This window comes from Ctenopharyngodon idella, chromosome 20 (genome assembly GCF_019924925.1).
Source record: "Ctenopharyngodon idella isolate HZGC_01 chromosome 20, HZGC01, whole genome shotgun sequence".
In the NCBI taxonomy this organism is placed as follows: Eukaryota; Metazoa; Chordata; class Actinopteri; order Cypriniformes; family Xenocyprididae; genus Ctenopharyngodon; species Ctenopharyngodon idella.
In genome coordinates, this window is record NC_067239.1 from 3806687 (window position 1) to 3831880 (window position 25194).

General features: G+C 36.3%; 1 protein-coding gene across 3 annotated transcripts in view; it reads right to left on the minus strand.

The window, feature by feature from the left end:
• The window catches only part of usp24 (ubiquitin specific peptidase 24), a 72416-nt gene that overhangs the window by 10243 nt on the left and 36979 nt on the right, over nucleotides 1-25194 (minus strand). For 2 of the 3 annotated variants that reach the window (XM_051873930.1, XM_051873932.1), the window contains 32 exons: nucleotides 24081-24147; nucleotides 22796-22906; nucleotides 22373-22471; nucleotides 20845-20895; nucleotides 20185-20358; nucleotides 18728-18813; nucleotides 18374-18482; nucleotides 17321-17479; nucleotides 16467-16564; nucleotides 16251-16346; nucleotides 14745-14973; nucleotides 14498-14660; nucleotides 14037-14192; nucleotides 13876-13946; nucleotides 13634-13794; nucleotides 13366-13427; nucleotides 10499-10690; nucleotides 10289-10403; nucleotides 10062-10206; nucleotides 8020-8139; nucleotides 7045-7170; nucleotides 6716-6814; nucleotides 6544-6626; nucleotides 6265-6406; nucleotides 6063-6182; nucleotides 4482-4702; nucleotides 3735-3859; nucleotides 3193-3334; nucleotides 2962-3112; nucleotides 1664-1759; nucleotides 1474-1577; nucleotides 1204-1317 (listed from right to left, as the gene is read on the minus strand). In XM_051873930.1, the coding sequence (XP_051729890.1) occupies nucleotides 1204-1317; nucleotides 1474-1577; nucleotides 1664-1759; nucleotides 2962-3112; nucleotides 3193-3334; nucleotides 3735-3859; nucleotides 4482-4702; nucleotides 6063-6182; nucleotides 6265-6406; nucleotides 6544-6626; nucleotides 6716-6814; nucleotides 7045-7170; nucleotides 8020-8139; nucleotides 10062-10206; nucleotides 10289-10403; nucleotides 10499-10690; nucleotides 13366-13427; nucleotides 13634-13794; nucleotides 13876-13946; nucleotides 14037-14192; nucleotides 14498-14660; nucleotides 14745-14973; nucleotides 16251-16346; nucleotides 16467-16564; nucleotides 17321-17479; nucleotides 18374-18482; nucleotides 18728-18813; nucleotides 20185-20358; nucleotides 20845-20895; nucleotides 22373-22471; nucleotides 22796-22906; nucleotides 24081-24147 (3987 nt within the window). The remainder of the gene's footprint in view (nucleotides 1-1203; nucleotides 1318-1473; nucleotides 1578-1663; nucleotides 1760-2961; nucleotides 3113-3192; nucleotides 3335-3734; nucleotides 3860-4481; nucleotides 4703-6062; nucleotides 6183-6264; nucleotides 6407-6543; nucleotides 6627-6715; nucleotides 6815-7044; nucleotides 7171-8019; nucleotides 8140-10061; nucleotides 10207-10288; nucleotides 10404-10498; nucleotides 10691-13365; nucleotides 13428-13633; nucleotides 13795-13875; nucleotides 13947-14036; nucleotides 14193-14497; nucleotides 14661-14744; nucleotides 14974-16250; nucleotides 16347-16466; nucleotides 16565-17320; nucleotides 17480-18373; nucleotides 18483-18727; nucleotides 18814-20184; nucleotides 20359-20844; nucleotides 20896-22372; nucleotides 22472-22795; nucleotides 22907-24080; nucleotides 24148-25194) is intronic. The other variant, XM_051873931.1, reaches the window with a different exon arrangement.

Genomic DNA, 25194 nt, shown 5'->3' on the forward strand with positions numbered 1-25194 from the left:
ACATTTAATAACATGTTTTACTCCAAACCTCACTTCATAACATCAGCTGAGTGTTTGAAAACATCCTTTTGTGAGATGATGTGGCTTCTTACACAGAATAAGGCACACAACATTATTTCATAGTATTCTATACAGTGATAAAGGCTATGTCGATTAGCATTGCATTATAAATATACTTTATTATCATGAAAATACCTGAGAAGGCTTGAAGAACTCAGATAAACCATATATTGTCATAGTCGTGTGTTTATTAGTCATGATTAATCAATCTTCTGTTTATTCAGCTACAGCAATAGTATGATGCCCATAGGGATTTTCTGGAATGACGTGCGTTATCGTATTCCTGCGGGGCATATTTGGAGTTTCTGCGTGAGAGCGCCCTCTGGCTTTCAGATGGAGCAGCATTTACTACTGATCACAGAGCCGTGCTTCACTGAGAAGTTGCACATAAAAAAAAAAAAAAATTCGCAGCCTTTGCCAAATTGCGTGCAGTTTAATTTTGATTATTGAATATGGTTATCTTATTGCTCATAAAACATAACCAGTTTAGATGGAAAGGATCTCAAGCTGACTAACTGAAGACGTTAATGTACAAAAACACCATCTTCGCGTCGCTTACAACATTTCAAATCCCTCAGTTCTTGCATCTGTGAAAAGCCAAGCCAATGTTGATTCTTGTTTTATTACGAGCTCTGTTGAGTTCTCTTTTTGCCAGCAGACTCTTCTCTGTTTGTTTAAAAGGGTGAATCCCCAGAGATTGGATATTTATCATGCTCCATGTCAACCATTTGTGCTCATTGTGACAACTAATCTATTCCACTACCACTCTGTACACGCATCAAAGTAGCCTGAGCAACTTTTCTCTATTTACAGACTGACGAGACATGCACAGGCGAGTGACATATGTACGCAATTCTCCGCAAAAACCATTTATCAATATTATCAATCAATATTAATACTTATAATAGGCTTAGCATAGTGAAGGGTAAGAGAACAACATGTTTTGGGAAGAAGGATTGATGATGTACTGACTAATTTAAATTTTGAACCAAAAAAATTACATAGTGTACCTTTAAGTGTGGCTTAAAATAAATAATTTTTTTTAGATTTCACTCACCAGTGATTGAGTGACTAAAATGTTTAATAGCCAATGGCGATTCTATTGCCAATATGTGTGCAGAGGATGATGGATATGATGCTCACTTGATGATCTCCCGTCCTTCAGGTGCCACTAGGTACTGGACCATCCACTGACATGCCTCGCTACTCTTGGACAACAAAACCTCCACGGTAGCAATCCACTCCTCTGTGTCCACCCTGAGAGAGAAGACGTATAAATTGTTAGAATTATATATAATACATAATGAAATATGTATTTTTCACCACTTGTTCTTGTCTTTTTAATAGTTTAACGATAATAACAACTGGAACTAGCCTTGAGTTTGAGCATTGTAAACGAAAGTAGCGTCTCACCTGAGTTTCTTTTTGGTGCGCAGGTATGTGTGGAAGAGGAACTGAACAGCCAGCTGCAGGCTAGTTTTTGCCATGGCCTGATAAGACGGATGTTTTAACTTTGTCTGTAAAAAGGTAAAGCTCAAATATAAGAGCAGGGAATATACAGAGCTTATAGAAGAGGCAATAATCAAATGAATTCTCAGTTTACCGCATTGACAGAGGCCAGAGACAGTGTGAAGCTGAAGTAATCGCCGTTGTAAACATCTCTGTTCTTCATAAACTTCAGATTTTCATCTCTCACCATCTACAGATCCAAAAATCCGAGTGTGTGTCAAACTTGTCAAAACATTGTAATACCTCAAAACAATATTATCAGGAGGACACATGGTGGTTCTCTCAACCGTTTATTTATTTTATTCCTAAAAGACGAGTCTTCCAGATAGTACCAATATTTACTCAGTGGAAAACAGAAAATCTCTATGAACACCTTTGCACCAAAATATAATCCAAATTCATATACTTTCATCAAAGCATCAAAATAAATAAATAAATAAAGTCAATTTTTAAATAGGAAGCATTTGGAATACTTTTTTAGAAAATTACAAAAATTCGGCATGAAATACTAAAAGATTTGTATAATTATTTACATCTACTCTTTTGTGCTGTTAAGGTAAGTTACAGGTTCAAGTTCTCCCAAAAATAAAAATTATCCCATAATTTACTCACCCTCAAGACATCTTAGGTGTATATGACTTTATTTAGACTAACACAATCGGAGTTATATTAAAAAATATCCTGGCTCTTCCAAGCTTTATAATGGTAGTGAATGGTGCTCACAATTCTGAAGCCCCAAAAAATGCATCCATCCATCATAAAAGTAATCCACAGGGGGTTAATAAAGGCCTTCTGAAGTGAAGCGATGGGTTTTCGTAAGAAAAATATCCATATTTACAACTGTAATAACCAGCTTCCGGCAAAAATCCGTACGCAAGTCAACTTACGGCGGAAGCATAACCTCTGACCCGAAATATGACGCACTGATGAGCGCGGAAGCTCAGAGGACAGAGCAAAACAAAACACCTGTCATTAATTAAAAGTGTAAAATGAGAATTTTTAAATTCAGGATTATAGTTATTATGGTTTATAAAGTTTTAAATATGGATATTTTGCTTACGAAAACCCACCAATTCACTTCAGACGGCCTTTATTAACCCCCTGGAGTCGTGTGGATTACTTTTATGATGGATAGATGTGCTTTTTTGGGTTTCAAAATCTCGGGTACCATTCACTCCCATTATAAAGGGAGTGGAAGAGCCAGGATATTTTTAAATATATCTCTGACTGTGTTCGTCTGAAAGAAGATAGTCATATACTCCTAGAATGGCTTGAGGGTCAGTAAATCATGGGATAATTTTCATTTTTGGGTGAACTAACCCTTTAACATTGACTGAACCCAGAACCTTTCTTTTAGTCACTTCAGATGTGAAAAGGCCTTAAAATCTCTACCTGAAAGATCCTGGCGGGCATCTTCTCCACAAACAGACCCTTCTTCTCTCCTTTCTTGACCAAGCGTGTGAGCAGGCTGAGGCGGTCGTTGTTGGCTCTGGGAGGCCTTGGGGAGGATTGGGGTGAGATCTCCGGAGAGGACGGGGCTGACCTGAGATGAAGGATTATGAACATTAATGAGTGTGTCTGTATTCAAACAATGATGCAGGAGGAAGTAAGACGCCAACTCACAGGGAGAGATCCTCTGCCTCCTGCCTCATGATGCTGACTCGACTCTTTTTGGGCAGGACGGGGGAGTTCTGGTCACTGATGCGCTGGTAGAACAGCATGTAGGCATTCCAGTAGCGCCGCCGCACATCCGGGTAGGGGTTCGCTATAGCATGTGAACATAATAATTTACAACAATGTAAAATATGTGAAAAATAATGTGTTTTTTGAACATTCCAAGCATGAAAACCTACTCTAGTAGACCCCAAAAACAAAATCAAGACTTTGAAAAAGGGCATAATAGGTCCTCTAAGTAAACAGTGCTTGAAGTTTATATTAATAAGCTGTACAATTTTATTTAATTATTATATATTCTTATATTATTATATATTTATTTTATAGCTGTTCAGTTATTTTTAGGCCTAATTTTGTGTTCATGTTCAGAGGAGGTGCTACCAGAACTGTTTATTTTACTACCAGAAATGTTCATTTTACTGACTTGGTACTGACGTACTGGTACTTTTGGCATCATTAATTTATATGGATTTAAAGAAACATTAACTTACACTGGTCGTAAACTTTGGGTCTGTATTCTCCCCCAAAACACTCATACTCCAGAGTCTCATCGTTCATGTCAAACTCTTCCACGACATTGTCGTTAAACTTATACCAGCGTCCTCGTGCACTACCCCTAAAAGGGAAGAGAGGGTTGGAAAAACACGTTACAGATCTTGCTCAGTTCATCGTGATCACTCAAACATTCCTTCAATCCCTCAAAAAATGCGCTGGTTAAAAGCGCCATCATTCTGCCAAGCATCTGGGACTGTTTAAGGCGCTCATAAAAACACTTGCCAAAAACAGAAGCATGGCCCCCCCAGAGACCCATAAATACACACACATACACACAGAGAGGGGCAAAAGACCTCCCAGGAAAATCAAGCCCATGTTTCAGATATTACAGTTGCTGAAGTATGTCCTATATACATATATGTATATAGACTATTTTATGAAAATAGACTCTGCAGAACTTCATAAACGTATTGTTCAAACACAAGCTATCTGGGAACATTCACATGTTCATGGTTATCTTATGTTGGTTAATGGTCACATGATATGGAGGTAAACATAAAATATTTCATCTTTTTTTAGTATTTTATTTTGATGGAAATTTATTTATTTTAAGTAACATTTTTGTATTTAATTAGTTGTCTTTTCATCAACTCACAAATACCCAGGTGAACCAGGAAATTCTGTGACTAGAAATCAGACTTATGATTTTTGTCTGATGAATGATCTCTCTCGCTGTCCCTCACCGGCGGTCTTTGATGAACGAGTAATAGTGTCCTGCGTGGGCCTGTCCGCTGTGAACCACCACTCCCACCAGTTCGTAGTTCTCAGAGATGGTGACCTTTTTCCGAGGCGACCCCCCGGATCCGGCTTCGCCCCCTCTCCCGTTCTCTCCGTGATCTGCGCTTGAATCCTGACGGGCCATTCCTGACACCGTGTACGGCTCCATGTTCAGCACCCAAGGGAACTAAGAGCACATAGAGTGAACACAAATTATTGAAATGGATGAATATACACTAGCATTCAAAAGATTGAAGTCAGTAAGATTTGTTTACTTTTATTCAGCAAGGAAATATTTAATTGATCAAAAGTAAAAGTAAAGACATTTATAATGTTACAAAAGATTTCTATTTCAAATAAATGCTTTTGAACTTTCTATTCATCAAGAGTCCTGAAAAATTGTGTCATGGTTTCTACTAAAATATTAAGCTATAGAAAAGTTTTCAACATTGATAATAATCAGAAATGTTTCTTGAGTAGCAAATCATCATATTAGAATGATTTCTGAAGGATCATGTGACACTGAAGACTGGAGTAATGATGCTGAAAATTCATATTAATTAAAATTTTAAACAAAATTAGATATATTAAATTGTGATAATATTTCATAACATTGCTGTTTTTTAAGTTTAAAATTTAATATAAGTTTTTTAAATATATATATATATATATATATATATTTTTTTTTTTTCAATGAAATGAATGTACTATAATTTAGTTCGATAATGTTTTTTATTTAATATTTTGTATTTTTGGGGGATTTTATGGTACTAAATTATATTTACGCTGTAGTTATAATTCATTTATTCACTTTTTGGGCATAGACCTAAAAATTAAATGTACAACTTAAACTGTCATAAATTTTGAGGGCTTTACAGCACAGACTTAATTTTGATCTCTTTTCAAAGACGACACTTGGCAAATTATAGCTAATATGAAAAAAAAAAAAAGTTTAAAAAAGTTAACTTACAAAAAAGTTACAAAACTTTACATTTATTGTTATGAAAAATGCACAAAAATACTTTTTTCAATTTTTATATGAAATATATATTTTCAAAACCATGTTTTACTCTCAAACTGCAAGAAAATCAAAGCCATAAATCTAAACAAGTTGTGTTCCAAATTTGAGTTTGATATCTCAAAAAATGAGCTTTCAGTAAGGTTTTTTTTTGGCCGTAGTACCAAAAGTTTTAACTAGATGAAATTCATCTCCCATTAATTTCCAATGCGGTCATTTTGACCGCGAGGAGCACAAGTGTGACTTTTTTAACCTTTTTGAATCATGTCCATGATTTTTTTTTTTTTTTTTTTGTGTTCACATAGCAAGTGCCAAAACCTTTACTAAGTTTCATACCATTCCATTGAAGTAAAAAATTCGAAAAAAACAGAACATAACATTTTTCAATCAAAAATGACCGAAGAGCACCAGAGGCAAACTTTTGAACAGTAGTGTATAAAGAAATAATCAACAGATTAATTGACATTTTAAATTATTTATTATGTGGACATGTGAACTGGAGCAGAGCTGCTGATGCGTATAATCTTACTCTGATCTGCTCGTCGTATTTGATGGACCGGCCGCTTTCCCAGTCGAAGCCGAATCGCATGAGGTGGATGACCAGCACGCTGGGCAGAGACTTTATACAGGTGCGCTTCACAGTGGTTCGCTGCAACACGAAATGTGTGAGCACATATGTATACAGATATTTCACTGCGGTTCTTTATCAACAAGAACAAATCCAACCGTACCTTCTCTTTACATTTCTCGCAATAATAAGCATTGCTGCCATCCAGGACCTCTCCTCTGACGAACTGATCAAGAGAGATCTCCAGACTCTGACAGGACGTCACCCCCAAGTTCAGAGCCATGAACGTCTCCTCACGCTCATACCTACAAACCATAACCAAACACGAACTCAAGCCACTGTTATTAAGAAGACTACTTGGAAAAAAAACCCCAACAGAATATGGGTGTGGGTGAGCAAACAATGACAGAAATGATGGGTGAGCTGCTTCTTTAAGGCTCACCTGTGAGGGCAGTCTTTGCATATCTTCTGATCAGAGAAAATGCCCTGAAAGGTGTTCTTGAAGATCTGCTCTCGACCAATTTTCTATAAGGGAGACATTATGAGAATTACAACAACACTTCAAGACTGTGGATGTACTCTTGAGTATGCAGGGGACATCATGTGAGCTGTACCTTCAGATGTTCATCAAGCTGATCCACCAGACTGGTGAAGAACTCGTAGGCATCCTGCTGCTCTCGCACATATAATTCTTTATTCCACATCTTAAAGATCTGCATCAAGACGATAACCATGTGATGAGAATGATCAAATACTTGCTCTTAATTCTGATGACTGTCATCAGACTGTGTATAGTATCTAATAAACTACAGATCAAATAAAAGTAGTTTATTATCCAACATTAAAAAAAAATTCTTTTTAGTATTTCAGACGTTTGGCAGCATCTATTCCAAATTCAGTTCACAGTCACTGTGTGCATGTGGATCATACAGGTGGTTCTCACCTTCCAGAAGTTCTCAGGTACATAGTACTGCAGTTTGCTCTCCATCAGGTGACCAAACAGAGACTGAACCTGACAGAACACGCTCTCCTCTGGGTTTTCAGTGTCATCTTCAATTGACAAGACAGCCTACAACACACACACACAAAAGTTAATATTCTTACCAAAACTTATTATGAAGACAAAAAATTAACTGTTTTCTATTTTAATACATGTTAAAATGTCATTTATTCATCTGATGGTAAAGCTGAATTTTCAGCATCATTACTCCAGTCTTCAGTGTCACATGATCCTTCAGAAATCATTCTAATATGACGATTTGCTGCTTAAGAAATATTTCTCATTATTATTAATGTTGCTGCTTAATATTTTTGTGGGACCCGTGATACTTTTTTTTGACTCTTTGATGAATAGAATGTTGGGAGATTGTAAAAGAATTAAAGAATGAAAACTAAACTAAAAACTATAAATGTGTGAAACAATAAGAAAGTAAACTAAATGGAATTGCATCAAAAATAACTTGTTTAAATATTTCTAGTCAATACTGGTCTGATTTAATTCATCTGTCAAGTCTGACTATTGATCAATATTGAAGCATTCCCTGCAGTATGTAGTGTTGCTGAATTATTATTATTATTATTTTTTTTTTTGAGTATGATGCAGCTTAGTGTATGTCTTATCATAAGCTAATGGAACAACTCGAGGCACTAATGTCAAAGAACTATACTAAAACTAAAAAAAAAAAAAAAACAAGCAAAAAGTATACCATAAAGAAGCATTTGTCAAGAAAATACAGAGAAATGAAACAATATAACGAACTATAATGACACATCCAAAAAATCATCCATTGTTTAACCGCAATATGGAGTTAGACAGCAATAAACACTTCCTCCAGTTCACTCCTACTACTATTAGGTTAGGGCGTCACCTAGTGGAGAGAGATTGTGCTAACCGTACACTAGTGATAATAGAGTTTACCTCAGGCAGACCAGGCTGCATGTAGAGCTGCTGGAACACTGCATTCATATAGCAGGTCGCACCTCCATTCTTCAGCCCCACAAACCCAGACACAGAGCGACTGTCTACGGGAGGAAGATACTGACAACACACACAATGACAGAAATTAATGCAAGTACATCTGTTGTAAGACTTCTTATAGTAGTTTGGGGCAATTAAAATGAATTCCTATTTTCTCCAAAGCTCAAGTCAAGTCCTTTTTTTTTCAGAATAGCACTTTTTACAAAGCAGGAAAGGAGAGGAAAAGGAAAATAACAATCAATGCAAACTTCATCAAACACGAGACAAATTCAAATTCTGCTGTGAAGCAGCTCTAAAAAGACAATAGTGTCATTATTCAGCTCAAGTCAATTCAGTTCAATAATTGTGTAAAGTTCATCAATTATGAAATGAGTTCAATTCAGCTATAAGCAGCTCTACAGAAGGCAAAAGTGTCATTATTCAGCTTGAGTCAGTTCAATGTTATGGAAGCTTGTTTCTGCCATGAAATAAAAAATAAAAGACATAATTATGACTTTTTATCTCACAATTCTGACCTTCTCCCCTGCACTTGTAGGTTTAGATGTAAAGTCAGAATTGGGAGAGATAAAGTTAGAATTACGAGATTTAAAGTCAGAATTGGGAGATATAAAGTCAGAATTGGGAGATATAAAGTAAGAATTGGGAGAAATAAAGACAGAATTGCGAGATATAAAGTCAGAATTGAGTATAAAGTCAGAATTGGGAGATATAAAGTCAGAATTGTGTGATATAAAGTCAGAATTGAGTATAAAGTCAGAATTGGGAGATATAAAGTCAGAATTGTGTGATATAAAGTCAGAATTGAGTATAAAGTCAGAATTGGGAGATATAAAGTCAGAATTGAGTATAAAGTCAGAATTGGGAGAAATAAAGTCAGAATTGAGTATAAAGTCAGAATTGGGAGATATAAAGTCAGAATTGCGTGATATAAAGTCAGAATTGAGTATAAAGTCAGAATTGCGTGATATAAAGTCAGAATTGAGTATAAAGTCAGAATTGGGAGAAATAAAGTCAGAATTGGGAGATATAAAGTCAGAACTACGAGATATAAAAATTGTGAGATCGCAATTCTTACTTTTTCTTGCAATTGCAAGTTTATATCTCACAATTCTGACATTATTCTGACTTCTACAGAAGGCAAAAGTGTCGTTATTCAGCTCGAGTCAGTTCAATGTTATGGAAGCTTGTTTCTGCAATGGAATAAAAAATAAAAAAAGATAATTACAAATTTTTATCTCACAATTCTGACTTTTTCCCCCCGCAATTGTAAGTTTAGATGTTTTATTATTTATTTATTTTATTTAACCTTTATTTAACCAGGCAAGTCATTAAGAACAAGTTCTTATTTTCAATAACAGCCTGGCAGGAGAGTAAAGGTCTCCTGAAAAACATACAACCATACATTACAATACACATTAAAAAAATAAATAAAATAAAATAAAAAAAATCAGTTAAAACATTTACAGGTTGTAATAAAAGCACTCGTTAATAATTTTTTAAATGCACGGACTGAAACATATGTCTCGAATTTCAATAGCTTCTGTAACACATTCCAATCATTTGGGGCAGTAAATTCAAAAGCAGAATGACCATAAGTAGTTTTCCTTCTAGGGATAGTCAAAGAGATATAATTTCAGAATTGTGAGATATAAAGTCAGAAGTACGAGATATAAAATTGTGAGATCGCATTTCTGACTTTTTTCTTGCAATTTCAAGTTTATATCTCATAATTCTGACATTTTAGATATAAACTTAGAATTGCAGGTTTTAAACTCGCAATTTTTTCTCATAATTGTGAGATATAAACTTGCAATTGTGATAAAGAAAGTAAATGGTGAGATAAAATTCCCTGTTTTATTTTTTTATCCCATGGTGGAAACAAGCTTCCATACAATGTTAATTCAATTCAGTTCAATAACAGTGTCGATGTTGCAAAATTCATCAAAAGCCAGAAGGACAGCGAGGCTGATGAGGGGACTCACGTCGAACTCTTTGGTGAGGGATGGGTCAGACTGATGGTGCATGGACAGCAGTTCTTTAGTGATGAGTTGCAGGTTAGTTAGAGAGCTGTCAGCCAACATGACCAGCACCTCGTACGCCGCCAGACGACTGCTGACCGTACTGCACCTGAGACACACGCGCACAAATGCTAAAGGCAATTTGAGCAACTTACATGTTAATGTGGATGAATGTATGCCTTTCATCTTACTTTGGGTGAAAGTCGTGGATAGACGCCGTAGTGCTAGATGAGCTGTCACTGTTCAGGATGATTCGAGACGCTCTGAACAGGAAGTCGTCCAACAGCTGCTGTATCAGAGAAGGACCTGCAGCACATTAACAAGAAAAAACATTTTACTCCACATCCAAATCTCCATATGCATCATATCATGCTGTCATATTAATCGGAAAAGTGGCTGACCAAACTGCTCTTTCTCACTGCCGCAGAGGGACAGCAGGGTTTTAATGAGGCGCAGGTGTCCGGCCAGCAGGATGTTGTCGGCCTCGCTGGTCTCCAGCTCGTTGGTCCAAGTGGGCTCGAAATTATCAAGCCAGCTGATCTCATCCTCCAGCATGGCCGCCGGGCTGATCTGAAGCTGCTCCATTTCTGATGCTGAGAACATGAAACACGTAGGGCTGAGCTTTTCCAAAGGATTCAAAAAAATATTCTTAAATTAAGCAGAACTAAAGCAAAGGACACCCCCCAAAAGTTACATTTGGAGCTTTCCACATACAGTAAATGAATAAATCAATAGAACAGCTGGTAAACAATGTCACGTAACGTCACATTTACCTCTGAAAACCATATTAAGTGACCATAAACTTGTTAGTCAGCTAGAAAAATTAACTCTAGAGAGGAGCATTTTGCTAAATATATGCACCATATTACATACTCATTATAACTTTTAAAGTTCTTCAATACTTATTGCATGTTTAAATAAATCTGTCAAGTTATGACAGTCACCATTTAAATGTTTATATTTCAAAAAACTAATTGAAATACAAATATAATTATGTAATTGTAAATTAGCATTATACCTTTATTATTATTATGAAAAAATTCCTTGAGTGTAATATAAGTGTTTGTATAAAAATAAGTTAAAGGTGCAATATGTAATATTTTCTGTTCGCTAGAGGCCTATTAAAAAAAAAAGGCATAGCTTGACGATGCCAAGTTTGAGCGCGGAATCTTGGGACATGTGGCCTTCACCTCAACGGCCGGTGGAAAAGAATTGGGATAGGACTCGGGAAGAAATCATGTTCATGGATGCGATTATTAACGTTACTGTAGTATGAAGCAGAGCAGGACCGAGGTGAACGAGGCCGCTGGAGCGATTGCACAACACATGCCGCGAGCAGCGGAACTTTTATTACGCCGCAGTTCCCGGCGCCGCTTCCGCTTTTCTGGTCATGAGTATGAGGAAACACAGCTCTGTTTATCATATTAGATACATTTGAGTGTGTTGAAAATGCTGTAATGTTACTCTGTGCATTTGCTTGGCGGCTGCTGTGAGACACTTGTTTGAGACACACTGCAGTAAGATAGATCGATTTTAGAATATCATAATAATAAATGCTGGATGGCTTGTGTTGATAAATGGCATGCAATTAATTTTAAAATGTATGATGGAGAAAATGCTGTATTACTGTTACTAAAAATAAAGCTGCATCTGATTATGCTATGATAGCTACTTCACAAAATAGTGTTTTTCTCTGAGGCATGGTAAAGAATGGTACTCTCGGAAAATCAAGAAAATTAGATTTAAACAATAAGACTAAACGTGTTGAGCTATATAACAATAATTCGTTTTCTGTCTATAAATATATCAAAACAGTTGTTCCCTTGCCTATTAAAACGTAAATATTAAAGCGTCTTTGGTGTTTCCATGGTTTCTACAAAATAAAACCGGAAACCGAGGGTAACGCGGGTATGACGCAAATGATAGGAGACTCCTCACACATCCCGGAGCCTTGGTTAAAATTGCAATTTTCTCATGATTTACAAATAGTTGGAAACATTTGGGATATTGTAAGTACTCAAGTGAACGAAATATATAACACTGGCCTAGTGGTTTTTGGATATTTTACTGCAAAATTCTTACATATTGCACCTTTAATTTTGACCTTCAATATTACATTAATGTAGTACCAACTAACTCCCATGTATAGTTTACAGCATTAGTTGAATGATTTAATTTTTCCTTGAGAAAATTTGATGTGCTGTACTTGATATATATCCAAAATAATATCGAATTGAAATCAAATCGCAACCTTGTGAAACGAAATTGAACGGAATCGTAAAATTTGTGTCAGTACCCAGCCCTATGTAACCTTATTAATACAGATTAAAAATTATATTTGTGTGAGAGAGATGCATTAAATTGATCAAAACTGACAGTAAAAACTTTGTTTCAAACGATTTCTATTCCAAATCAATGCTGCTCATTGAACTTTCTATTCATCAAAGAATCCTGAAAGAAATGTATCATGGTTTCCACAAAAAAATGAAGCAGCAAGACTGTTTTCAACACTGATAATAATATGTTTCTTGAGCATCAAATCAGCCAATTAGAATGATTTCTAAAGGATCATGTGACACTGAAGACCGGAGTAATGATGCTGAAAATTCAGCTTTGATCACAGGAATAAATGACATTTTAAATTGTAATAATATTTCACAATATTACAGTTTTTACTGTATTTTTGATCAAATAAATGCAGCCTTGGTGAGCAGAAGAGACTTCTTTCAAAAACATGAATTGTATTTTATAAGGGAGAAGGGGTAACAGGGTTGCAAATTTAGCCTAAATCAAGCGATCATTCAGTAGTGACTAGCCAAATGTTAATTAAGCTCTTGATAAAATTACATTTCCTATAGATTAAACAGTAAATACATATTTGTCTACATTTTCTAATAACCCAATAACTTGGGTAACAGGATTGAAGAGTGAGACTGATAAATGCAGTCAACACTACAATAGAAAATGGAATCCGTTTCTTTGATTGTTTTCTTCTAATGCTGTACACATGATGTTACTTCATGTGTCACAATTTTAAAGAATGTTAAATTTTTTTGTAACAGAGGGGAAAATCATGTGGTAACAGGGTTGCAAGTAAAAGTGTGGGAGGAAGCTAAATGTTTTTGGTAATTAGTTAAAAATTACAAATAGATTTTACTACAGTTAACTATGTATTATAACAAAAATTATGTGAATAATTAGAAAATACATCTAATTTGTGGAAAGTTATATATTATATATTTCTATTGAAAATAAGGCAGAAACTTACTGGTCAGGTCATCCAGTAGTTGGCACCGCAGGTCAAAATACTCTGTGCATTGTGAAAGCAACCTAAAAATATGATCATCATTTTAGCTCATGTAGATATTCATCATTTCACAGATTTATGAAGTTTACACAATATCTTTATTTTGTAGGCCTGTTACAGTAACAATCTGTGCTTGAATTTCAGCAATTTTGTTTAGGTCTCATTTGTCACAAATGGTTAAACTGTTCTCTTAAAAGAGAAGAAATCATGCATGTTTTATGTGTCGGACCTTTGGTTAATGCCCCTCATGATGCTGGTAGGAGACCAGAGAGGAAGTTGAGCTGTCAGAACCACCTTCAGCAGGAAGAGGTTGGGCTTCTGGAGATCAGGGTACGCAGATGTGTCTGACTGACTGAGAGTGTACAGCTGATCACACGCCACACGTCGGATCTGTGAAAGGACATTTGGACTCAGAAGTCATACTTAATAAGACCAGTTTGATTTTGTCAGAACTATAACGCAGGCACTGACCTCTCCACTGGACGAGCCCAGCAGAATATCAATGATGAAATCATTCACAGAAGGCAGATTGTAAAATGAAGCTTAAAAAAGAACAAGAAACAAAGTGATTCCATAAGCATTTTCATTTTTGCTGACTTTTCTTTAGCATATGAGTGTGCTTTTTTTCTTACATAGCTGTTGGGAGCGTAGCTGAAGGCATGTGACAAGTAACGAGAGCGCTTCTCGTGCGATAATAGTGTCCTTGATGGACACACACAGCTGTTTGACGCATATCCCAGCTTGTAATGTGGTGATCTCTCCCTCACTGCCGGAGCTGCAGTTACTTCCTGCAACACACACACACACGCAAGAACAATGAGAGAGATGCAAAGATTGAAAGACAGATGTATACACTACAGGTTAAAAGTTTGGAATTATTACATTTTTGAAATGAGTCACTTATGCTCACCAAGGCTGCATTTATTTGATCAAAAATACAGTCATATTTTGAAATATTATTACAATTCATACAAAAATTTTTCAATGTTATTATATTTTAAAATGTAATTTATGTAATGTAATTTAAAACATTTTAAAAATCTTGATTATTCCAAACTTTGGACCGGTAGTGTAGTACCAATCAGAGCCTCACCTGTGCTGCTGACCCTGCTGCGTACGCCCAGTGGGAGAAGCGAGTTGGTGGTCTCTCTGATCGGCTGGCTGTTGCCAACTAGGTCCAATCGGCCTGCGGCTGCCGCCCAGGTGAGTCTCATGAAACACGCCACTGTGGATGTGAAGTCTCCCACCTCCATTGTCTGAAACAACAAACCAGACAAATCATACATGGCAAGGAAAAAATAATTTAGAAAACTAAGAGAGCACTGGATGCTCTCACGCACCTGTATGGCGACACGGGCGGCCGGGATGATTTCTTCTACTCTGATGGAGGATCTGTCAGACATGGACACCTGCCTGTAGGAGGATTTTTCCGGAGTTCCACAGACGGAGAGCTGCCGGCCGCTCTGCCGCCCGGCGTTACGGAACGGCCGAGAGGACAGAGTGTCTAGACCGTCCTTGCTCAACTCTTCGTCGAGTATACTAGGCATAGCCTGCCCTACCAGCAGGAACCTACAGGGGGAGACAAAGAGCAAGTACTTAAATGAACGCTAAAGCCAAATGTATACTTCAGCTTTGACGTGAACAGTGTATGCATACAGCCGATATAGCGTGCGTGAACACCGGTATCTGACACATGCGCACTAGAAAATTTCATCCTTGTCAAGGGTTTGTGCTATTTCTCTCCATAAGTGATAAAAATGTCTCTAAATTAGAGTTTCAGGAATCTCTTTACCCCCTCACACAAGGGCTTGTCAAGTTTGTTGTTGTTCTGTCTTATCGGTTTCTTTCGCCTTTCAAATTAAGCCATGTCTTCTGAATGAGGTATGCTTTAACACCTGCTGACTATTTATAAAATTACACCCATTATGTTTGGCTCAAAAATGACCCATTTCAGTCATGTTTTCATCTAGATGTCTTAGAGTACATTTAAACAACAACAAAGATATATTAAAATATACTTTGTGCTTTTTGCATAAAGACGACAACGTTGTCAAAACGATCCCCGTTCACACGGATCTGCGAAAACAACTAAAAACACTGTATTCTGCCGCCAGGCCAGTAGATGGCGATGTCACTTTGTAAAGAAACACTACGCACCTATAGACTGAACACATTATACGCATGAGGATGGCGTCACCATTTTCACAAATTCGTATTTTTGTAGTTTACACAGAGACGATAACAGTATCATTTTCAAGAACTTGCACTTTGAAAACAGTTTTCAAAAGTTTGCGTTTTCAGGCCCCCAAAACGGTGTTGTCGTGTAAATGAATGGCCAAAACGCATAAAAAAAAATAAAAAAGAGAAATCTATGGGATGTTCTCTCAAACAGTTTTTATTTTTCTTCCATGACAAAAATGACCTGAAAAGAACACAAGCGTTTTTAAAGCAACACTTTTTACGTGTACAAAAGGTCAGCGTACTTGGGGGCGATTCACAAGGTAGTCGAAGAAAAACTGCATAAACACAACAACAGACCAGAACGCACGAAAGCTACAGCCACAATAGAGGCCTATATAGACGAGTGATTGTGCGAAGGGGTTAGTAAGTACCCTCATTTGTACAACTCTAGCATGAAAGAATACAAATATATTTACAAGGGTTGTAACTCGTGGTGAGAGATCGCTTAAAACTGCGTTGAACGCCTGCGTTCGACTGTGCGCGTACATTAGCGTGTGCGTAAAAAAACGGAGTATACCCAGGGCTAGAGAAAAAAAGAGAAAAGTACGACACAAAATAGAAAAATAGGAACGAGAAGACAGCCAGACTGATAAATGAGACTGCACCTGGCCAGCTGCAGGCAGATGGAATAGACTCCCTGTCTGGTCTCGTAGTCCACCTCAGAGGGGATGGAGTCTCTCTGCATGACGTTAACCACCAAACTGAGACAGAGAGAGAGACAATGTGCCGCTGAGATAATTAATGATTAAAATATACAGACACATTAAGACTGCATAATTATCAACATGCAGAGGAAAAGTGGGTAAAAAGTAGACGGCTACCTGAGACCTCCCGCTTTTAGGAAGTTCTCACAGAAAGATTTGACACTGGTCTTCGCCATTTCATCATCAGATGTGGGCATCAGCTTGGAGCTCAACACCTAAGAGAACGGATGGAGGTGAGTGTATAAGTGAGTTTTTCCAGTCTTCAGTGTCACATGGTCCTTCAGAAATCATTGTAATATTATGATTTGCAACAGGGCTAAAATTTAAGCTGTTAATCAGTAGGGTCTTAAAAACGTTGTTTTTTAATATTTGATAAACGCAAACATTTTTGTTCGATAATTTCTACGAATAATAACTTTAGTAACAGGGTTGAATGATTTCCTGATAATTTACTCACCCCCATGTCATCCAAGATGTTCATGTCTTTCTTTCTGCAGTCGAAAAGAAATTAAGGTTTTTGAGAAAAACATTCCAGGATTTTTCCCCATATAGTGGACTTCACTGGGGTTCAACGGGTTGAAGGTCCAAATGTCAGTTTCAGTGCAGCTTCAAAGGGCTCTACATGATCCCAGACGAGGAATAAGAGTCTTATCTAGTAAACTGATGTGCCACGCATTACATAATCATGTTGGAAAGGCCACAGGTGACGTAGGCGGAAGTACCATCCGACATCATTAGAGCCCTTTAAAGCTGCACTGAAACTGCAATTTGGACCTTCAACCCGTTGAACCCCAGTGAAGTCCACTATATGGACAAAAATCCTGGAATGTTTTCCTCAAAAACCTTAATTTCTTTTCGACTGAAGAAAGAAAGACATAAACATCTTGGATGACATGGGGGTGAGTAAATTATCAGGAAATTTTAATTCTGAAGTGAACTAATCCTTTAAACATGAGAAATGCATGACAAACCTCCAGGTTATAGAGCACTCTGAATGTAGACATGCCCGGGGCAGATGAACGAAACAGAGACTCCAGGATAGATGCTGCACTCTGCTGGTGCTGCTGTTTACTGGACAGAGACGGAGACTTCGAGGCCTGAGAACCAGACCCCAGTGTAAACAGAGTTTTCTGATGAGACAGAGAGAGAAGTTATTTACTGTCTGCTAGAAAGCACTGTCTTCTATGTGCATCCTGCTAAAAACAAAAAACACTGTCACAGCTCTCAAAATGCTGAGTCATCCAGCCAGTGATCTATTTCACCTAAACTACCAGTCACACCTACTCATTCTTTACTATTACAATGTTACACATCTGAGAATAATAAACTCCTCAAAACTATTAAATAATTTCCATCATTTTAATCATGTTATGTATCGAGCACAAAATGTTAAACAAATCAAAGTTTGAGGTCAATACAATTTTTTAAGAAAAATATCAGCAAGGGCACAGGGTAAATTGATCAACAGTGACAGTAAAAACATTTATAATGTTACAAAAGATTTCTATTTTAATTAAATGCTGTTCTTTTGAACTTTCTGTTCATCAAAGTATTCTGGAAAAAAATGTATCACTGTTTCAACAAAAATATTAAGAAGCATAAGAAATGTTTCTTGAGCAGTAAATCATCATACTAGAATGATTTCTGAAGGAACGTGACTGAAGACTGGAGTAATGATGCTGAAAATACAGTTTTGCATCACAGGAATAAATTACATAAAAAAAACTAATAGAAAACAGATATTTTAAATTCTAATAATATTTCACAATATTACTGTATTTGCTGTATGTTTGATCAAATAAATGCTGCCTTGGCGAGCAAAAGAGACTTCTTTCAAAAAAAAAAAAAAAAATTCATATCACTCCAAACTTTTTAATGGTAGTGTATATTTGTCTAAAATATATATATATATATATAAAATAAATCATTTAAGGATGAGTCATTGGATCAATACATTTTTAAGAACATGAGAAACATTGTAGAAATTTTATCCAATGTTATCCAAAGTCATGGATAGGCGTTACCTGGTGACTCCAGACGCTAGACTCTTTTGGCACAAAGTTATCAAGGGCGTCCTGCACCTCTGGGTCAGTCGGGATAAGCAGCAACAACTTCCTCACACGCAAAGTTATTCTGGATATTAACAAGATGGCCACACAATCATTACAAGTCAACTGAAATCACAAAATACAATATATGCCAGCAAAGCGAAAGGGTTCATTTGTGAAGCGAAATCAACAATACAAGAATAAAGAAAAAACAGCATACCGGTTTGAAACAACATGATGCTGAGCAAATAATGACAGAATATAATTATTGGGTGAACTATCCCTTCAAATAAATAATAGGATAACTAGCAGTTGTTGTGGGTTGTTTACCTGGGTTCCTCCAAGTTAGCAAGCTGATAAAGCATCTCAAAGACATTACACACCAAAGCCATGACCACACCAGGAAGAGATTTCTCCTGCAATCACACATGAGTTTGATAAATACACAACTGTTTTTTTGCAAGTTTTAAAGAAAGAAATTAATACTTTTATTAGACAAGAACATTTTAAATTGATCAAACATGAAACTACAGCGATTTATAATGTTAAAAAAGATTTCTATTTAAAATAAATGTTGCTCTTTTGAACTTTCTATTCATCAAAGAATCCAGGAAAAAAAATGTATCACGGTTTCCACAAATATATTAAGCAGTACAACTGTTTTCAACATTGGTAATAATGAGAAATGTTTCTTGAGCAGCAAATCAGCATATTAGTATACTTTCTGAAGGATCATGTGACACTGAAGAAATTAGGGATGTCCCCTAATAGTCGACTAGTAGTAGCATCTTTACATGGCTGCTCGCTCTAACGTTATCCTAGATAAATGTGCGCTATTATTAGGCACATATCCAAGTGTTTGTGCGGAGTGTGAAAGCTGAAGTAAAGCGCGCTTTACTGCAAGACATGGAGGCGCCGGCGCGATCATTTTTTTCCTGATAACAGCGGAAACCATTTAAAATACTCAGTTATTTTTGGTCATACAGATAAGAGTAAGACATCATTCGAAACTGGAAAGGGTCTACTTTTATTTGTGTAAACTCACAACAACAAGAAAACATTGTGCCTTTTTAAAATAAAGAAAACAAACAGGATGCCCTTCCTGCTGTCTCCATCTCCCTGAACTGGAGCGTGTCACAAAAATGAGCCAAAACTCAACGTATACTTGCCGTACAGACATGAGAAATGTATCTATAGAAAGCTTGAAATGTCAAAAATAAATGCTCTCTGCTTATGTAATTCATATGAAAGGTGCATTTCTCTATAGGTGTATATTTACTATACTGCAGAGATGAGAGTCAGCATCATCAACTTTATCTTTGCAACGGACACAGACTCAGAAAACACTAGTTTATTAATAAATTATTAAAATGTCTGCTTGCTATTTTTTTCCCACCACATTCATAATCATTACTTTTGCCGATGCTTTGTGGCAAGCTTTAAGCGTGCGCTTTAACCCAAAATAGGCTGTATGCCTATATGTATTTTAAATGCTCATTATAGTTTAATATTCTCCTCAGTATATATTTAATATATAATTAAATTAATTACAATTAAATTAATATAAATGTGCATTTAGTTGACTAATGGCTTAAATGAATGACTAATAGTTGGCTAGAGAAATCTTTAGTCGGTGATAGTCCTACTTCTTTCCAAAACATTATAAATCTTACCACCCCCCAAATTTTGCATATGATGTAAACAAGTGTGTACTGGTACCATTAGAGTGTACTTGATCCAATAAGTACCAGCAAAGTGTGAGTTGTCAGATCAGCGTGTGTATGTACCTGCTCCAGAGCGTATGCTGAGTTGAAGACCCCGCTGCTGCTGGAGCTGGCCGAGGCAGAGCTGTCCGCTGAACTGCCTGACGGTGTGCCTGTTCCTGAGCTCTTCACTGTCAGACTCTGCTCATCAGAGAAACCCAGCTGATTCAACAGCTTCTGGTCACGATTCATCGTCAGCTGGAATGCACATTTAACAGTTAATTAAGTATTTGACATAAAAAAATGAGCACTCTGAAGTTTGAGGGTCTGTTTACACCTGGTCACTTCATGTATTTTCTCTGATTAGATATCTATCCGATCGTGAAAAGACCAGGTGTAAGTGCCCTCCGAAACGCTTTAAATCCGATCACTCAAACCACTTCAGGAGGTGGTCTGAGATGAATTCCAGACGAAACTGGACAAGTGTAAATGCATCTGGTTGTTGAAACCACATTTGTAAATTTTACTCCTCCCAAAATGTTAAAAAAAATAAACGTGTGAGAGTGTGTTATAGGCTATTTGACATGTTATAGCCAGATATGATGGCGCTACTGCAACAGTCATTGCTGCAGAGGAGTAGCCGAGTATCTCTTCAGCAAGCCAACGCAAACTGCTGCAAACGTAAACGGAGATGCTCAAAACACAATCATTTTTATTAAAAGTAGTGAGACTAAATGATCTTACCAGTGCTGATGCCACTCTCTCTCCTATTGCTGTCTTTGATCTTGAAATTAGCTGATGATAAATAAAATGCAGCTCATATCTGTTGTTTTTGTTGAAGTGAACTCCGTTTAAAATTGAAGTAAGAATTTATATTAGTTTTACGGAGACACATTTTTGTGGCCAAGTGTAAATGGAACCATTTTAACAAATCAGATCAGCTATCTGATCAGTAAAAACACATGAAGTGACCAGGTGTAAACTGGCCCTTGCAGGCAGTTACTGGATGATGTTGATCATTTCAAAATGACATTTCCTTGGCCAATAGCGTTATTCTTAATTAAAACTAAAACTTAAACTATTAAAAACATTTCTGTTCATTGAAATATAAATATTAGAAGAAAAACTAAATGAAAATTAGAAATGTTGCCTTGGTAACTAACTGAAAAAAAGTTTACTTAAATTACTAAAAACTGAAACAAAAATAAATTAAAACTATTTAGAAATATTTTTAAAAAACAAAGCACGACAAAAATATTAAACTAAAATTAAAATGAAAACTGAAAATATGAAAATAAAAGCTATTTAAAAATATTAAAGTGCCCCTATTATGCTTTCTTCGGTTATTACCTTTCATGAAGTGTGTAATATCGCTGTTTGTGAATGTAAAAGGTCTGCAAGATTAAAGTGCATGATTAATTTCACAAAAGAAAGAACCGATTCTGAACTGCCTGAAACGAGTCTAGTAATTCCAGTCTTACTTCCTCTTACTTTGTTCTTCTACTTCCTTCCTACTTAGTATCCTTATGGCTTACGCAGCACGTTTGAGCTTCAGCAAGAACCAATGAGGTTCATTCTCGTGTTACGCAGCACGTTTGAGCTTCAGCAAGAACCAATGAGGTTCATTCTCGTGTTACGCAGCACGATTGAGCTTCAGCAAGAGGTTTGTTCTCGCGCATCAAGCCAGTTTGGTTGAGCTTCTGTTTATGTTCACTGATCAATGTTTATATGTGAATAAAAGACTAAATTAAATCTGTGCATCATATAAAGCGATCAAGTCTCTTCAGAAAATTTTGACTTAACCGCTCAATTCATATGGATTAGTTTTACGATCTTTTTATGAACATTTTGAAGTGGTAGTCGCGTAGCTGTCTATGGAGGGACAGAAAGCTCTCAGACTTCATCAAAAATATCTTAATTTGTGTTCTGAAGATGAACGAAAGTCTTACAGGTTTGGAAAGACATGAGGGTGAGTAATTAATGACAGAATTTAAATTTTTGGGTGAACAAACCCTTTAAGAACCTTTAAAATAGCACAATAGGGACACTTTAATAAACACAATAATAGTATATAAATACTACTAAAATAACACTAATAGTAACAATAATCCATATGAATATACAATGTTTATTGTTAACTCTCTAAAGTCTCCACATGCGATCATAATAGCTGCCGCAGTCTCAAACAGTGCTGGCCTGTGCTGTAGGAGTTTTTGGCACCTGTGCACCGCTCGGGTATGACTGTGACAGATCACAGTTAGTTTTGACTCACCATGCTGTCATTGGCAAATATCTGCACATTGTCCACCGGACAGCTGAGCTGCTCAGCTATCTTCCATCTGATGCTGCCTATAGTCTCGTTGCTGTGGGCCTGCACACATTCACATGTACACAAACACATAAGGCCTTATTTGAAAGGATGAATCAAAATGGTCAAAGCAAATGCCAGTCAGTTGAGTCTACAGAGTGAATGATCACACAACAGTCCTTTGTGTTTTTAAATATCACATTCGGTGTCTCATGCCGAACGTCCACCTGCCATAAATCAATGTTCCTCTATTCTCCAAATAAGGAGAATGTTTGTCTAGCATTTATATCAACCCTGCTTACAATCTGTCATAAGTGTGTGCGTCTGTGTTGCGAGTGCCAGACGGAAAGGGAGTTTTGTCTCCAGAAAGTGTGTGTGTGGTGTTACCTCCAAGGTGAATGTGTCTTTGGTAGATTCATAAGTGATGTGAAGTGTAACAGGATGGCCGTGGAAAGACGCTCCATGAGGTAGAATAGTTCGAGGAACAGAATACAGGTCCTGAAACAGATCCAGCAGTTCAGTGTGAGTCGCTTTGACCAAGAAACACATTTTCCAATTCAAACCAGTGTGAATGTATAATAATTTAAATGTTGATTGGCATAAAAACTTTACAGATTCAAAACAATTTTTCTTGAACATCAAATCAGCATATTAGAATGATTTCTGAAGGATCATGTGACACTGAAGACTGGAGTAATGATGCTGAAAATTCAGCTTTGATCACAGGAATAAATGACATTTTAAAAAATATTAAAATAGAAAACAGTTATTTTAAATTGTAATAATATTTCACAATATTACCGGTTTTTTATTTTATCAAATAAGTGAGCGTAAGAAACTTCTTTCAAAAAATATTTAAAAATATAAAAATAAATAAATAACTATCGACCCCAAAGATTTGAACGGTAGTGTATAATAAATAATTAAGACATACATAACAAATAAAATATAATGCATATATTATTATAATATATAAAATATATTATTATGAATAAAACAAAAGCTATTGGACCACTTTCATGAGGTAAACTTAACATTAGATGCTCTTTCATATCTTACAGCAATAAACTTGCAATTTCAAATCAATTTTCCATTTCAATGAATGGGGTAATGAATGCTAGAAATGAGCTACTGAGCTTAATTTTACATGATTTACTCAAATTCACACATTTGACAAAAGTGCTACAGTCCAAAAGAACTTCCTGCACCAAATGTCTGTCAATAACCAATTAGTATCTGTTAGACTGAACGGGTGTCAAAACGTCTGCCACACAGGAATCAACACCGTATCGGATCACTTTCACTGTGTCCTGGGATGATTATTCCTGAATGCGCTAAATGCTGCGACAGACTCTATGCCAGATTTCAGTACAGAACTGAACAGCTGGAGAAACGGGGAGATGTTGAATATTGCAGTCAACCATCATTCTACAGCTGCAAGTCTGACAACTATCTAACATGTTAAGAGAATTAATTAGCCAAGTCTGTCATTCAATGACGTTGTTACGTCTGACTTTTACAGCTTGCTGGTTTCTTTGCAGAGAACGACTGGCGCTTTCAAACAGAGATAAACTCTAAATTATTTAAGATTAAAGCAACACTATAGGAGGTTCAATACAGGATGTGTGTATACTCATTTGTGTTGTGTGTGTGTGTGTGTATCAATTCTCACCTCTATTGTGATGACGTAACGCTCTGCCAATAACAGAAGTCTCTCAATGATCACTAGTTTACTGGACCTAAGGACAGATGGGTTAAATTTTAATGTCAATCTTGATATCAAATTCACCTTCAGATCAGTTAAGACAGATAAACTTTAATGTTGCACCAAGTCTGATGTGACTTAATGACAAGGTGAATGTGAGATATGAATTGTTCAAAACAACACACCAAACAAAAAAACCCCAAACAAAACAAAACAAAACAAAACCACAATAAAATCAAATACAACAAACCAGTCTTTGTGATTCTGCAAAGGTTTGTGTTATTCTAACAGACTTTCTGCTATTAGTGATGAACAAAAACTTTTTTTTTCAACTGAACTGACTCAAACTTTCCCTTTTTTTTTTTTTTTTTTTTTGTAACAATTATGCTACAATAATGTGTCTTTAAATATTTTGTTTATTACTATAATTCTTATATTAATAATTACTACAATACTGCTATTAGTTAATTATTGTACAGTTAAAACCGTCTGCTCCAGTTTTGGTACAATTCTGATGTGTTTTTCCTAATTTTTTTTATAAGTTGCTCTGGACTTTTAAAGGGGACCTATTATGCCCCTTTTTACAAGATGTAATATAAGTCTCTGGTGTCCCTAGAAAGTGTCTGTGAAGTTTACCCCACAAATCATTTATTATACCATGTTGTAAATGGCCATTTGTAAATGGCCATCTGTTTCCATGCATGTATCTTTAAATGCAAATGGGTTGCCGCTCCCCGCCCCCATGTCAAGAAGAGGACGGAGCTTTAACAGCTCATGCCTCGGATACTCTGCCAAAAACTAACAAAACATCTGTTTGGTTTTGATTATCATCTCTATCGCTGTCATGCTCTCGTGACACTGCAGTTCTTCGTCATCATATTAATGATGTTAATATGTTAATATTTTAATTATTTTCATGCGTTTTAAGGCCATAACAGTTTAAACTTCTGATATATAGTTTTCTGAGCGCACACAACTGAAACGCGCACAGAAAGCTGACTGTCAGACGGCACGTCCTGTGAGTATTAAACTGAGTTCTCTATCATGTCTTATTGCACTTACACTGTCAAAAACACAGTTC